The 15,716-nt window shown below is 41.8% G+C and overlaps 1 protein-coding gene across 1 annotated transcript in view; it reads right to left on the bottom strand.

Moving 5' to 3' along the window:
* Positions 1-14,963, bottom strand: part of LOC122867065 — a 30,174-nt gene extending 15,211 nt beyond the window's left edge. Inside the window, exons 1-2 of the mRNA XM_044177437.1 lie at positions 14,826-14,963; positions 10,985-11,535 (exon numbers count right to left, since the gene is read on the bottom strand). Of these exons, the coding sequence (XP_044033372.1) occupies positions 10,985-11,535; positions 14,826-14,963 (689 nt within the window). The remainder of the gene's footprint in view (positions 1-10,984; positions 11,536-14,825) is intronic.
* Positions 14,964-15,716: the final 753 nt, after the last annotated feature.

Below are 15,716 nucleotides of genomic sequence, written 5' to 3'. Positions count from 1 at the left end.
CACTGAAGTTAGACAATGGCAACCCCACTAGCTGAAAGATATAGTTGATATGACTTTGTTATTCAGAAGGACCATTCCATGTGTACTTGGTAAAGATGTCCCAAGTCGATCCTAAGGATCGGCATCGGCTAAAATAAAGCCGGACAAAATCCGATCCTGTCTTTACTGTTTTCAGCTGTGTTTTGACCACATCAGCCTGTTAGTGTCGCAGTGCTACTCCCCTTAATGACAGCCTAGTCCGAGCATTTCGCTGCATATGCAAGTGAAAATTAGAGGTGACTGACACCCAGGTTGACAAAATACATCGATTTGCTAAGCTCCAGCAGTGGCCGACGCTGACCTTTAACCGGTTAAAATGGCAAACGTCACTGATGGCAGGTCATATCAGCTGTCGCTAATTAATGTTAATTCACTAAGTAATTTGATAATGAAATAATCATAATAAATGAAACTTGGCTGCTGACAGGTAGTCTGTACTCAGTCAAAGATTGTTTATGAGGTATAAGAAGCATCACTCTGAAACACCACACAACTGCGAGTGTTTTTGTAGTTCCCAACAACTCCAACAGAGTGAGATGTCGTCTCTCTAGCTGACTGCATCAAGTCAGGTATATATTTACACAGATACATATTTGGCTACAGATTCATATTTAATTAACATTTATGTAAATATAAGTACGTATGCAATTTTTCTAGGGATAAAACTCAAGCAGATCAGGAAATAGGCCAGTTGCTATGTAGGCCTTCCTGGCTGAAAAAGGCCAAGACCTGACAGAAGGAGTGGGGTGCGTTTCTCACAGATCACACTCTATATTATTGGACTGCCTCACTTAAAGGGTGTTTGTTGTGTGGCACAGCCCTACTCAGTTGGCACACAAGCTTTGAGCATGCACAGAGTCCTTTACGGTCACTGCATCCTGCGGCAGGTAAAATATGTGAAACAGCAAGAAGTCAACAGTTTTTACCTGAAGAATATACAGCAGTACACCACATAATTCCTGTGTGTGTGTGTGTGTGTGTGTGTGTGTGTGTGTGTGTGTGTGTGTGTGTGTGTGTGTACGTGTTAATGACTGATAATTAGATAAAAGCCATATTGTATTGTGAAGGTGGATATGATCCAGTATGAAGAGCAATACATGTATTTCTGAACTGCCTCGCGCCGTCACAGAAGGGCCTTTCTGACCCTCTGAGACACACTTCTAAAATGCACATAAATCTGGTTTAAGGGTTTCTGGTGGTGGTCCACATAGTGATATTTTTTCTGTGATGGATGATGTGCTGCTAACAATAGGCCTGCCTCTGTGTGTATTGTTAATGAAAGGTGTGTGTGTACCTGGGAAGAGAAACAAACAGAAGCTCCTTATTGTGGGCTCCTGCAAAGGGAGCATCAAGAGTCTGTGCAATGAGGTCACTGAATACCTCAGTGGGTCACGATGTACAAACTCTGTGTCTGACAATTGTCTAGTGCATTCAACTAAAACATAACTTTTAGACTCCTAACAAAAACCTCATGTGAAATATGATATTTAAGAAGTCCATAAACCACATGCCTATATGAGAAATATCACATGTGAAATGCTGTTTTACTTGTGATATGTGAAAGTGATATTTTCACATGTGATGCATTGAATTTCACGTGAAATGGTGATCTGTTTACCACATGTGCCTATAGGTGAATTTTTCATATATGAAAAGGTACCACATATGATCACCACCACGTGTCACATTCTGCCTCTCTGTCTCTCCCTCCCTCCCCAAACCTGTTCACTGCCATTCTCTACCTGTCCCCCAGATGTCCTCTGACTTTTGGTCTGTGTTTTTCCTTTTTTGTTGACAGAATCAAAAAAACGAAAAATAAGAAAACCAAATTCAAATAACGGTCCAGTTTGGGTTTTTTGCAAATTCTTTTTTCATTTTTCCTTTTGAAGAAACACATGAAGAAAAGCAAGACAGGTGACCCGGAAGTAAAAGTAAATATATCAAAATAAAAGCCAAGAGGATAGGATGGCCATTCTATAAAAGTGTTATGACATTATGCAAGCACAGGACCTATAGCCTACCAGGGAAATGTTAGAAGATAAATAAATACATACATAGGTCTACACAGGTTAGATAAATAAAGATCTTTTTGTTTTGTTTTTTCCATTTAGACATGAAATAGCCTCTCTTTTATCCAAAAAGTGTGTGACATAGTATTTAGTTGTGTAGCGTGAATTAATAGCCTAAATAATTATACGTGGACATAGCCTGTGTGGTCCTTCCCAAATAGTGTTGTCTAAAGTGACCAGCAGAGGTCATAGTCTACGTCATGATCGAGCTCAATTTTGAGGCACTTGTGCTTTACTTGAGTGTTTCCATTTTATGCTACTTCTACTCCACTACATTTCAGAGGCAAATTTTGTACTTTTTACTTCACTACGTTCCTCTGCCAGCTTTACTTACTAGTTACTTTACAGATTACAATTTTTTATACATTTCTTGTCTGGTGAAAACCATGTATCTCCATATGTGGTGATTTTGAATGAATGAATAAAAGCAAAAAACAAATACTTGTTTTTATTGTCATATCTATATTATCTGCTCCTACTGCATCTCTACAAAAACATTGTCATTGGCTATGCTTGTAGACTATTCGCAGTGCCGCAGATATTACTGCGATCCTCGAAACGAGGAAAAAACTGACTGCCAGAACGTACACAAACCAGTTTTCCACCTGCCCCAGTCATCTCACTGGGTACATCTCAAGTCTCTTAATTGCATCCACGTTTCCCTCACTTGCTTCCCTCCCACCGGTGATGCATGGAGAGATGCAAGGAAACCATGTGAGGAGAAAATAAACAAGGAAATATGTTTTAAGAGAAATGAGACATCCTATCCTCTGAAGCGTCACATGAAGTGATGTCCGTTCCTGATGACAGCGGCAGCTGATCACAGCAGTTTATAATGTAGCTTACATGCTCAGGGGAGGTTAGCTCCACCGCTCAAAATGTCTAATAGGAAACACTTGGCAATAAATGGTTTGCAGGTACATCACTGTCATGACATTACCCCCAATAGATATTTTGCTAATTTAAACTAGCTGCACATGACTGTACTGTGCAGGAGATAAGGTCAGGTTGGGATGTATTCAGGCCCTGCAGGAAGGTGACAGAGCTGTCACAGTGCATCGCCTTCAAACACAGAATGAATGTTTGATGCCAATCTACTAAATCTCATCTAAACAACTTGATACCAGAGATAAATAAAGCTGAAACACAATAAACACAATGTACATACACTCTGTTTATAGACTAAACAAGCACACACTCATACATTCTAACTATGTGACACATTCTCCCCCTAAACAAAGCTCACATTAGAAATGTTTTATTTTATGGAACTTAATGTCTCTAATATGGATGAAATGAGGCTATCTTATGGTGGGAATTCCATTTCAGAAGTAGAACTTTACCACAGTGGATGGTAGGAATTCTCTCATCATTTGAAAGTTTATTGGTTAGAAAATATGTCCCCTGGAATTTATGCAAAATATGCCCACAGCTAGGTATCTGAAAATAGTTTGTTTAGGAGCCCCACTGTCACTGAAAATCAGTGGAAGGATATGTATTGGACAAATGACATAAGCCAATATGAACGCAAGTTTTGCAGAGACAGGATTTAGTAACACTGTATTTGGATAGTCCGCCTAGTATTTGTAACATTACAAATGTTTCTATTTGTCTGTAGATGTTTAACAGATTATCAACAGAGTATATGTGAAAATTCATGAACATACCCTAGCCGAGATGTTTTTTTGCTTAAACCTAACCAAACCTAGAAAATGGCTTGATTTGTGATATAGTTGAATCTCAACTAATAAACTGTTGAAATGTTACAGATACTCTATAAACTATCTGTAGGTGGACTATCCAAATAAAGGCTTTGGCCGTGTGTTTTTGTGTGCAGATGAAATTCTGTTCCATCTCAGGTGTATCAGGTAACCTGTTTGTGTGGTACTCATGGTGTGTTCTTTATCCATAAATGTGAAAGAATATTTGTAATATTTGAGTCCTGTTTGTGTGTGTCTGTCTGTGTGAGACAGAGCAGCGAGAGCTAGTGCATACAGACATATAAGCATGGGTGTTTAAAAATGTCCCATAATGGGTTTTCAATCCAACAATGGGATTACTAATGTGATACATCTAATGGTTCAATAACATAAGAAGTACAAGAAGTGGGTCCAATAAAAAAATGTCCACTCAAATAACTTCCACTAATATTTCCAATAACTGGTCTTCACATTGCTCCACATCCAGGTGGGGGAGGGGCATAGGGGGAGGATGTGTGGTGTAGCAGTAGCAGTCAGGGCGTGATGGAGTAGGGAGCTGGAGGAGGCCTCAGATAGAGAAGCAACATAGAATACATGGTACTATGTTCATTTTCTTTTATTGTTTCCAAACTTACTGTACTTTCATAAATGCAAATATAATTTTAATCTCCCAGTTAAAAACATTTAATGAGGGACTCTTGTAGCGTCAGTCAAACCACACAGAGACACCTAAACAGAGAATGAAAATATACATTTTTATAAAACAACCATATAAATACAGATATGATTTTTCTATGTCTTTGCACAAGCATACAGACCTTACAAACATACCCTCTACACCCTCCAACACAACCAAATGTTTGTTGTTGTACCTGAAGGAAACACACACACACACACACACACATTCACACACATACCCACATGCAGACACTCACACTCCCCTCCTTTAGCAGCAGTTTTTCCTCTCTCTGAATTAGCCTGGTATAGCAGTGGTGCTGATGTGATGAGAAGTGACAGCTACTGTGGGCTGTTTGGACTGGATGTGATCCACTTGGCTCACTGCTGATCAAATCTCCAACAACAGACTATTAACTCCAAGCAAATTGTGCCAAGTAGGTTAAAGGGGGCCTTGTCTGTTTTAATATCACTGATATCTCCATTTGTTGTCAGGGTGTAAAAAGACTCATCCTGCTTAGGAGGCGCTTGATGGCAAAACAGTCTCTCTCTCTCTCTCTCTCTCTCTCTCTCTCTCTCTCTCTCTCTCTCTCTCTCTCTCTCTCTCTCTCTCTCTCTCTCTCTCCCTCTCTCTTCCACCAGGGCAAATCAGCTCATTGTGTCATTCTACATCATAATTTATGAACCAGTAGATTTGTTCAACTATTTCCTCCTGAAGAAATAACTCCAGTTTCTTCATTCTCTGCTTGAGACAACAGTTTTCACATGTAAATTCATGGATGTCTTAAAATAGGTTGTTCAATTCACCGAACCAAACTACAGCTGTTTTATCATGCACAAGAATCAAAAGACTAAAATGTACTACAATACAATAGACTACAATATAATGCACTAAACACAATAGTTATGCAATAAAGACTACCTTGTGAAGTGTATAATGTTCAGTGTTGTGAAGCTGAATCATACAAATTATCTAAATCTTTGGAAATTTCTGAAGGTGTTGTTTGTGCTGGTATAGAATTGGTATTGCATTCTAACAAACAAATCTAACGATTTTGGTATTTTGTTCATCCTCGTTTTCATAAATGAGAGAATATATGCATTACCATTGATCTTGAATGATTGGATAGCTATTTAAAGGTCCAGTATGTAGGATTTAGTGGCATATAGTGGTGAAATTGCATTTTGCAACCATTTGAATACCGCTCGCCTCAACCACCCCTTCCAAGCGTGTAGGAGAAACTATGGTGGCTGTGAATGGCCCTCTCTAAAGCCAGTGTTTGGTTTGTCCATACTGGGCTACTGTAGAAACATGGAGGTACAACATGGCGGCCTCCGTGGAAGGGGACCCGCTCCCACTGTAGATATACACGGCTTAGTCTAAGATAACGAAAACACAATGATTCTTCAGGTGATTATACACTAATGAAAACATACTTAGGAGTTGCGATGTTTTTGTACTGCACATACATCGTAGGTAGGAAAGGGTGTGTTATAACAGGTACTAGGAAGTTCAGTGCATGTAGTGCATGACAGCAAATCTTCTGAATCAAAATGTATCATGTGGTATAGAAGTTAACTAGCTCATAACTAGGAGCAGGGACTCAGCTTTGGCAGCATATGATTTGGATGTAAAGAGATAGAGCACCACTGGCTACACCGGGGTTTAAGTGATAATGGATGGATCTATGTGTGCACCTCTACTAACAAAAGCTATGAAAATTGCTTTTTGTTATTGCTAAGTCTGCTAAAACTTGTACTGAGCAAAACAATTTAATGCCAAAATGTGCGGTGTCACAGGTGAACCTGAAACGACATCTCTCACAATTAGGTGTGACTCACAGCTGAGATGAACGCTCCATTGTAAACTGCACCAGTTTATGTACACATTTCACAGGTACTTTGTCTCACAGATCTTTGGAATTACTGTGTAATTGTATTCAGTTGTCATCCACTTTTTTCTGCAGTGATTCACATTTCTCATGAGGACCAATGACATAATTTGTATAAGATTTTAAGCAATGAAACACATCAACAATATTAGCATGAATGAGTCATTTGTGATCTGATCAGACATCACAGAGTACTACAAGCTTGAAAAGTATTCAGCTTTGGATCTTCTTCCACTTTGACCCCATATCTGCAATTTTCTGATGTTAAACTCTGACAAAACTGAAGTTATTGTACTTGGCCCCAAACACCTCCGAGACACATTATCTAAAGATAAGCTTTAGATAGCATTGCCCTGGCCTCCAGTACTACCATAAGGAACCTTGGAGTTATCTTTGATCAGGATTTATCCTTTAACTCCCACATGAAACAAACTTCAAGGACTGCCTTTTTTCACCTACGTAACATTGCAAAAATCAGGCACATCCTGTCTCAAAATGATGCCGAAAAACTAGTCCATGCATTTGTTACTTTTAGGCTGGGCTATTGAAATTCCTTATTATCAGTCTGCCCGAATAAGTCCCTTAAGACTCTCCAGTTGATCCAGAATGCTGCGGCACGTGTACTGACAGAAACTAGGAAAAGAGATCATATCTCTCCAATATTAGCTTCTCTGCACTGGCTCCCTGTAAAATCCAGAATAGAATTTAAAATCCTTCCAACAAAGCTCTTAATGGTCAGGCACCATCGTATCTTAAAGATCTCATAATACCTTATTATCTGACTAGAACACTGCGCTCCCAGAATGCGGGGATACTTGTGGCTCGGTCCAAGCACAGAACCTTGGTGGAACTCCGTGACTAACTTTGGCGTGCACGGAGGACTCACCGTTAACATGTACAAACTGAGATCGATCTGACAGATAGAATTTAAACCAGCTTAGTGCGGCTCCTGTAATGCCAATTACAGCTTTCAGCAGGTATTTCTGCCTCCCGAGCTGCAGAGTCTGGATCTGTGGTTGTGGACCACCTGCTGCCCCCGTGTTCCTGCTCGACAACTGCTACTACAGTTGTTGTTATTGGCTCTGTTACTAATACTGTCATTATTATTCCTATAGCTGTCATTCCTATTATTATTAATTTATTAATATTAATGTTACCACTACAATTACATTATTACTATTTTAAAAATTCTAGGTGGTATTTGCATAGTGCCTCCCTCATTGAATTGAAGTAGTCACACAAGTTATGAGTGGAATTTTTTTTTTACATCTGGAAGATAATCAATAAAGCGCAGGAAACATTGTCAGTGACAACACACTCTAAATGTCAGTTGGAGATGTCAGTTTTTCCAGATATATTTGTTTTAACAGATTATTAGGAAGTCCAACATACTACAAAGTGTGTCAATGAAATCTATAAATACATGATAATAAAAAAATAATAATAAATGAGCTATATTTTAAAGACACATAACACATTAAGAGTGAGTCTATTGTATGAGGAAGGTCAATGTAGCACTGAGCCAAATTAAACAAATTTGAGGTGAGGGCTGACAGAGTTGTTCATCATGCCTTAGTTGGAGCTAAGTGTCCTTTCAATTGATGGCTCTGAGCTAAAGGATGTTTCTTTACTGACAGTGGAATCAATGCACTGCCTATCAATGCATCTGCCACTCAAAACACCAGAGCTCCTGGCAAAGGACTTTACAGTCCCTGAAAACATCAGTATAAATACTTTAGAAAGGAAATAATTAAAGACCTTAGCATGGTATATATGAGAAACAAAATATTGATGCCTGAATATCTGATGCTTCTGCCTCCACCCCAAAGCAATGGAGATTAATGGATTTTTCTTTTCAAAGAACTCATTTGAAGTACTCAGAATATTCAGGATAATCGACAGACTGTCAGCAGGTTTCTTCGGAGCTACTGTCTACCAAAGAAATAGTCTCTTATTGTAAATGCTAGATTGCCGTTGACTCTTCCAGTTTTTCTCTGTGCAAGTGGCCCAACCATCCAGTGGGAGAAAACCCTCCCACTTCCCTCCCAATGAACATGGTCAGATGTTTGTTGGAACACATAACCAAGAGGTACCACTAGAGGTAATCAAAACCCATGTCTCTGCAGTGGTGGCTGAGAATTTGACCCAGGACCACAAATATACCCTGTGTATGGATGTTTTTTATTAGGTTTATTTGTTTATTTATTTAAATGGCTGAATGTATCTCAGGTTTGGAAGATGAGTCAGGGGTATTTTTTGGTCAGGTAGTAGTTTTAGAACTTATTAACACAGCTCTACCCTTTAAGTACAAAGATGTGTATTTCAGTGTGTCTGTAGGTTCAATTCAATTCAATAAAATTTTATTTATATAGCGCCAATTCATAACAGAAGTTATCTCATTGCACTTTTCCTATAGAGTAGGTGTAGACCATACTCTTTATAATACATACTCTTACATAATACATACTCTTTATAAAACACACACACACACACACACACACACACACACACTATAAGTGTGTGTGTGTGTGTGTGTGTGTGTGTGTGTGTTTAGGGGAGGGGCAGGGTGGGGATGGTGGGTTTTTCAAAATTAAATTGCTCCCCACTTCCTTGTAGAAAGAAAAATCAATTGTGACATTCACCAGACAGTGTACACCACATTTAATTAGCACAGGCACGTGGGAAAGAGCCAAATTATCCAATAACTGAAGAGACACTGGCTGGTTAGGCCAAAGTGAAGGAGGGCAATGGGGAGAAGTAAATGGGAGATAATAGGGAGGCAGCAGGGGGGTAAAGGGGAGGCAAGTGAGAGGCGAAGGGAAGTATGGGGAGAGGAGAAGATGAGGTGAGAAAGGGAAAGTGGAGGCAATGAGGAAGGATGGGATGGGAGAAGGAGAGGCAAAGGAGAAAGACAGGGAGGGCAAGGGTAGGTGAGGGGGTGGGAATGAGTTCTGTGTGGGAGGACATGGCTCCTGTCCATTTATTTTGTAGTTCAGCCTAATTTCTCACTGCAGATGCCAGTAATACCTGACAGAAGCTCTGCAGCTAATTGTGCCATTCACCATGATAGAGTATCAAGCTTATGTTCTCACTGAAAGAAGGCCCCACAACACTAATCTTATTAGGTGAAAGTAAACTCTATCTTCAAGCCTGAGAGGATGTGATTAAAAAGGTTTTCTTCTGTCACTTTCCAATGAAGTCACCTTCACAGTTATGGGGGATAATTGTAAAAGAAAGAGTTAGAGCTGTGAGTTTGTTCTCTCATGAAAACTGATAACAATTTACCTTTTTTAAAGTTTTTTTTGGCCTTTCCTTTTTAAAATCTTTTTTCCTGTTTCTTATAGTCATGCAAAAAGGGCAGTGGTCTCCTGTTAACTTGAAATACAACCATCCATCATTGTGATTAATTACTAATGTCATTCAAGTTTTAATCTACAAATAGATTTTTATACTGGATGGAAATTAATGGAAGAGGGAAGCACAATGCAAATGCCACCTAGAATTTTTTTAAATAGTAGAATTGTAAATGTAGTATTAATATTAATAAATAAATATTAATAGGAATGACAGCTATAGGAATAATAATGACAGTATTAGTAACAGGGCCAATAACAAGTGTAGTAGCAGTTGTCGAGGAAGGAGAGAGGAGAGAAACGAGAAATCACAGAACTATGGGAGAGAGAAGATGTCGAGTTAGTAGTAACATGCAGTAATGGGATAAAAATGCATACAGATGGAAAGGGAGAGGAGGAGAGAGGAAAGAGGTGCATCATGGGAAGTCTCCCGGCAGTCTAGGCCTATAGCAGCATAACTAAAGGATGGTTCAGAGCTCACCAAAACCAACCCTAACTATAAGCTTTATCAAAGAGGAAAGTCTTAAGCCTACTCTTAAATGTGGAGGTGGTTTCTGCCTCCCAAACCCAAATTGGGATCTGATTCCACAGGAGAGGAGCTTGATAACTGAAGGCTCTGGCTCCCATTCTACTTTTGGAGACTCTATTCAGAAAATAAGGTATTATGAGATCTTTAAGATACGATGGTGCCAGACCATTAAGAGCTTTGTAGGTGAGGAGAAGGATTTTAAATTCTATTCTGGATTTTACAGGGAGCCAGTGCAGAGAAGCTAACATTGGAGAAATATGATCTATTTTCCTAGTTCTTGTCAGTACACGTGACACAGCATTCTGGATCAACTGGAGAGTCTTAAGGGACAGCCGGATAATAAGGAATTGCAGTAGTCCAACCTAGAAGTAACAAATGCATGCACTAATTTTTCAGCATCATTTTGAGACAGAATGTGCCTGATTTTTTGCAGTGTTATGTAGGTGAATGTCACGGATACGCCAGGCTCTGCTAATGAAGCACACCTGCTCCCTATCACACTCCTGCTCCCCATTAGCTCCTAATCACAGCCAGCATATAAAGGCACTATTCATTGGCGCCACAGAAGCAGCCCACAGGGCAAAATCCATACTGGGGCACCCGTCTGGCTCGAGGTGGCCCACGCAGTCACCAGATGGCACTCCAGTCGGCCAGTCTTCAGCCTACGAACCAGCTATTCGCCCGCAGCCGCTCAGCCGCTCGCCTGTACCGCCGCCCAGCTGCTCACCTGTACCACAGCAGACAGCAATCCCTGCTGGATCGCAGCAGCTCCTGGTTCCCGGACTCTCTACCGGACCGCAGCAGCTCCTCATTCCTGGTTTCTCTGCCGGATCGCAGCAGCTCCTTGTTCCAGGACTCTCTGCCGGTTTCGCAGCAGCTCCTCGTCCCCGGACTCTCTGCCGGTTCACAGCAGCTCCCCGTTCCTGGACTCCCTGCTGGATCGCAGGCGCTTCCTTTCCCGGCTGGACCGCAGCAGCCCCCTGGACTCCTTGCTGGATCACAGTCGCCTCTTTTCCCGGCTGGATCGCAGCAGCACCAATCCCTAGCCGATGCTGGATCACAACCACCTCCTCTCCCGGTTGGATCACAGCATGCTGTTGGACCATGTGCTGGATCACAGCAGCAGCAGTACCCTCCTTCTCTGCCGGAGTGGCAGGCTCCTGATTCCCGGACACCACTGGTCCAATCTGCTCCTCTACCAATCTTCCTGTCGCTGGCTGCCTGTCCTCCTGCCCCGCCACCGGCTCCCTGTCCAGCTGTCCCGCCGCAGGCTCCCTGCTGAAAGCGACGGAAGGAGAGAAGAGAGAAACGAGAAATCACAGAACTATGAGAGAGAGAAGATGTCGCGTTAATAGTAACATGCAGTAATGGGATAAAAAAGCATGGAGAGGGAGAGGAGGAGAGTTTACTGTTACAGTAGCTTGCCTTTACGTCAGTGCACACAGGGGAAAGTAAGCAAACAATATGATACACTATAAAACACTATAAAAACGATAAACACTATAAAAACAGGTCAGAAAATAAATTAAGTAACAGGTCGATGTAAGTATAAGATAAACTAAGTGTCAAGTACCAAGTGGGTTTACCGGTTGATGATGATAGTAAAGTATAATAATACAATGTAACAAAATAAGTAATAAGCAGCGGTGCATGTACTGTCGAGAGTAATGGAGGTATATAATATCGATAACAATAAATAAGAAAAACTAACATGGCAAAACTAATATTGCACGGGAGTAGTACACAAAATATTGCACAATTTTCAATAATGGCGGAGATGTAATGATCAATGCCAGTTTAGTGACCTAGGGTTAAAGAGTTTGATGGCCACAGGCAGGAATGACTTCCTGTGGCGCTCTGTGGTGCTTTTTGGTGGGATGAGTCTTCCGCTGAAGGTGCTCCTTTGCTTGACCAGCACGTCATGGAGCGGGTGGGAGACACTGTCCAAGATGGCGTGTAGTTTGGCCAGCATCCTCCTCTCTGACACCACCGCCAGAGAGTCCAGCTCCACCCCCACAATGTCACTGGCCTTACGGATCAGTATATTGAGTCTGTTTGTGTCCGCTACCTTCAACCTGCTGCCCCAGCATGCAACAGCATACAGGATAGCACTGGTCACCACAGACTCATAGAACATCTTCAGCATTGTCTGGCAGATGTTGAAGGACCTCAGCCTCCTCAGAAAATAGAGGCGGCTCTGGCCCTTCCTGTAAACAGCTTGAGTGTTCTTGGTCCAGTCCAGTTTGTGGAACGAGGCAAGATGTCTTCCACAGAATGGGGACCCTTTGAAGACTCAGGCTCAGGTTGAAGACATGTTGAAGGACTCCACACAGCTGGGGGGCACAGGCTTTTAGCACCCCGGGGCTAAAGCCATCGGGGCCTGCAGACTTGTTTGAGTGGAGCTTCATCAGCTGTCCTCTCACCTGGTCAGCAGACAGCACACAGCAGAAGTTACAGGTGGGGGAGGGGGGGAGTCGTCGGTCTGGAGAGGGCTGTTAGTCTGATGAGGAGGGGGGAGCAGAGTACTCAGAGGAGCTTGAGGGCCGACAGCAGCTGAGTTAGAGGGGGGATGAGCAGGAGCCGGTGTGTCGAATCTGTTAAAGAACAGATTAAGTTCGTTGGCCCTGTCCAAGCTGCCTTCAACTCCTCTGCTGCCAGTCGGTCTGAAGCCAGTGATGGTCTTCATGCCGCTCCAGACCTCTCTCATGTTATTCTGCTGGAGTTTCCGCTCCAGCTTCCTCCTGTACTTCTCCTTGGCTTCCCTGATTTTCACCTTCAGGTCAGCCTGGATTGCCCTCACCTCCTCCCTATTACCATCAGTAAAGGCCCTCCTCTTGGCATTCAGAATATCCTTGATGTCCTTTGTTACCCACGGTTTGTTATTTGGATAACAATGGACCATCTTGGTTGGGACATTGCAGTCCACACAGAAGTTAATGTAGCCATACATCTTTAATTGCAGTCTGCAGACAAATTCGATCCCAAAATTATGGAAGACAGCCAATGTGCTTCCTCTAGTAAAGGGTGGAGATCATTCTGATCTTAACAAACTAAAATAAACTGTTAACTGAAACAATTTTTGGCAGATCACAACATTCTAACAGATATGCAGTCAGGCTTTAGAGCAGGACACATCACTGTTACAGCAACTATGCTGATATTAAATGATATTATCATTGCCCTGGACAAAAAATTACACTGTGCTGCCTTATCTGTTGATCTGTCAAAAATATTTGACTTTATAGACCATAAGCTATTGCTAAATAGAGTAAATGATTTTGGAACACAGGACACAGCTATAAAATGGTTCAGGGATTATTTTACAGAGTGCACATAGTGTGTTTTTACAAATGGTCTTAAAACATACTTTTTAGAGATTTCCCAGGGTGTTCCCCAAGGTTCGATTTTAGCTACTATTTTATTTTCTATATTTAGAAATAACATTAGGAAGGACTTGAAAACTGCTAAATTGCACCTTTATGCGGATGACACAATGGCGTACTCAGCTGCCCCTTCTCTCAGACAAGCCATTAATGAGCTTCAGATAGCATTTCAACAGCTTCAAGTCTCTCTACATAGGCTCAAGTTAGTTCTTAATGTCAAGAAAACCAAATTTATGTCATGGTTTTGGGTTTTTGTCCTGTTGTTTCCTGTATTTCCATTTTGAAGTGTTCTCCTCTCCTCGTGTGTCTTGTTGTTTTACTTCCTGTCTTTGTTTGCTTTTCCCTCTAGTTTAGATTTTTTGCCCCGCCCTAATTAGTTGCACCTGTGTCTCGTTGTCTCCCCTACCTAAGTGTATTTAGTCAGAGTTTTTCCTTTGTTTGGTGTCAGTTCGTCATTGTACTCACGTCAAGCGGCCCGGCCTTAATTTTCTGTGTTTTGGACAATTTCTCTGTTTTCTCTTGGATTTTGCACTTTGCCTATTCCCTAGATTTATATTGCCTTAGTTTGACTACTTACCTGTTTTTTTTTTTTGTGTGACTCCTGTCTGCCTGTATCAGTGTAAGCCTTTTTTTCCCCTTTCATTAATTTACTCATGTTGTACCCACCCTGTCTGGATGTCTGCGTTTGGGTCCTACTCCCTCCTGCTTGATTCTCTGGCTTGACTAGCATGCAACAGAACCAACTGACCTAACATGGACCCAGCAGATGTCAAATCTCTCATGGAAGAGTGGAAAGAGGTGTTCTCATTTCTGGAGAGATTACACTTATCCATTGAAAACTCCATGGGCATTAGGCGCAGACTTTTTGTATACCCCTTAATGGAGAAAACAATTTTGTCAAGATCCAGGCTTTCAAACCTACCTACCTATGGCAGAGAACCTAACTGTGATTGTCAACCTCAAGCAAAGTTTGCAGCCCTACCTGGATTCTCTCAGCAAATCTGATGCTGGGCGTAGCTTGGAGTTGGCCAGCCACCAGCCAGTTCCAACTTCTGAGCCTTCAATCCTCCAGCTTGCTAGCATTCAGTCTGCTAGCAACCAGCCACCTACTCATCAGCTCACACCTCAGCCTGCTAGTCATCAGTCCTCCTGCCTCTGCTGGATTGCAGCAGCAATGACCTCAACCTCCTGGTTCCCTGACATTGCTGGTTCCGCCGGCTCCTCTACTAGTCTCTCCATTGCCGGCCTCCTGTCTAGCTGCTCTGTCGCCAGACCTCGATCTTGTTCTCCAGCCACATTGCCGGCCTCCGGAAGGGTTAACATTCTAGTCCCCTTGGAAAAATTTAAAGGCCAATGTAACTGAGAAATGTAACTGCCTTATGTGAGATGGATTTAGTCTCTTTCTTGTGTGTTTGTGTTCCCTGTTTGTTTTTATTTTAAACTGTAAGGATGCTGTCTTGGCCTGGTCTCCCTCAGAAAAAAGATTTCAATCTCAAGAGACTTCCTGGTAAAATAAAGGTTAAATAAATGGTCCTTTTTTAAATAGAATGAACTGTTACTGAATTGTTCCTTCCTTTCTATCATCATCATCTCCATCTATTTCCTCTTTTTAACCTGTGACCATGTGCATTACTAACTTCTCCTGTCATTCCCTACCTGTCCACCGGTTACCTGCTCCCAATCATCTACCCACCTACCCCAGTATACACTCCCCGCCTGTCTGTGTTGCCTGGTTGCCGTAGCTCTCAAGTCTTTATCCAGTCTTGCTTACCTAAGGTCATATTAGACTTTCTGCGCCGAATTGAAGGAAGACAGCTCTGATATCCTCAGGCAGGCTGTTCCACAGTCTGCGGGCCCGGATGACTTTATGCTCCTGCATAAACCTGTGCTATGAGCTCCTTTTTAGTTAACTGTTGGTAACATAGATAAACCAGTCACACGGGTCAGTCTAGTGGAGCGACTTTATGCACTGGCACTTTGCTAACCAACTGAAAGATGTCAGTGATTCCTCTTTGACCTGAAAATCACACAATGATCAATTTGAATGAATCTCATTAAAATTTTAGTGAGCAGACT

Source organism: Siniperca chuatsi, linkage group LG19, assembly GCF_020085105.1.
Source record: "Siniperca chuatsi isolate FFG_IHB_CAS linkage group LG19, ASM2008510v1, whole genome shotgun sequence".
NCBI lineage: Eukaryota > Metazoa > Chordata > Actinopteri > Centrarchiformes > Sinipercidae > Siniperca > Siniperca chuatsi.
This window is presented reverse-complemented; position numbering and strand designations above follow the sequence as displayed.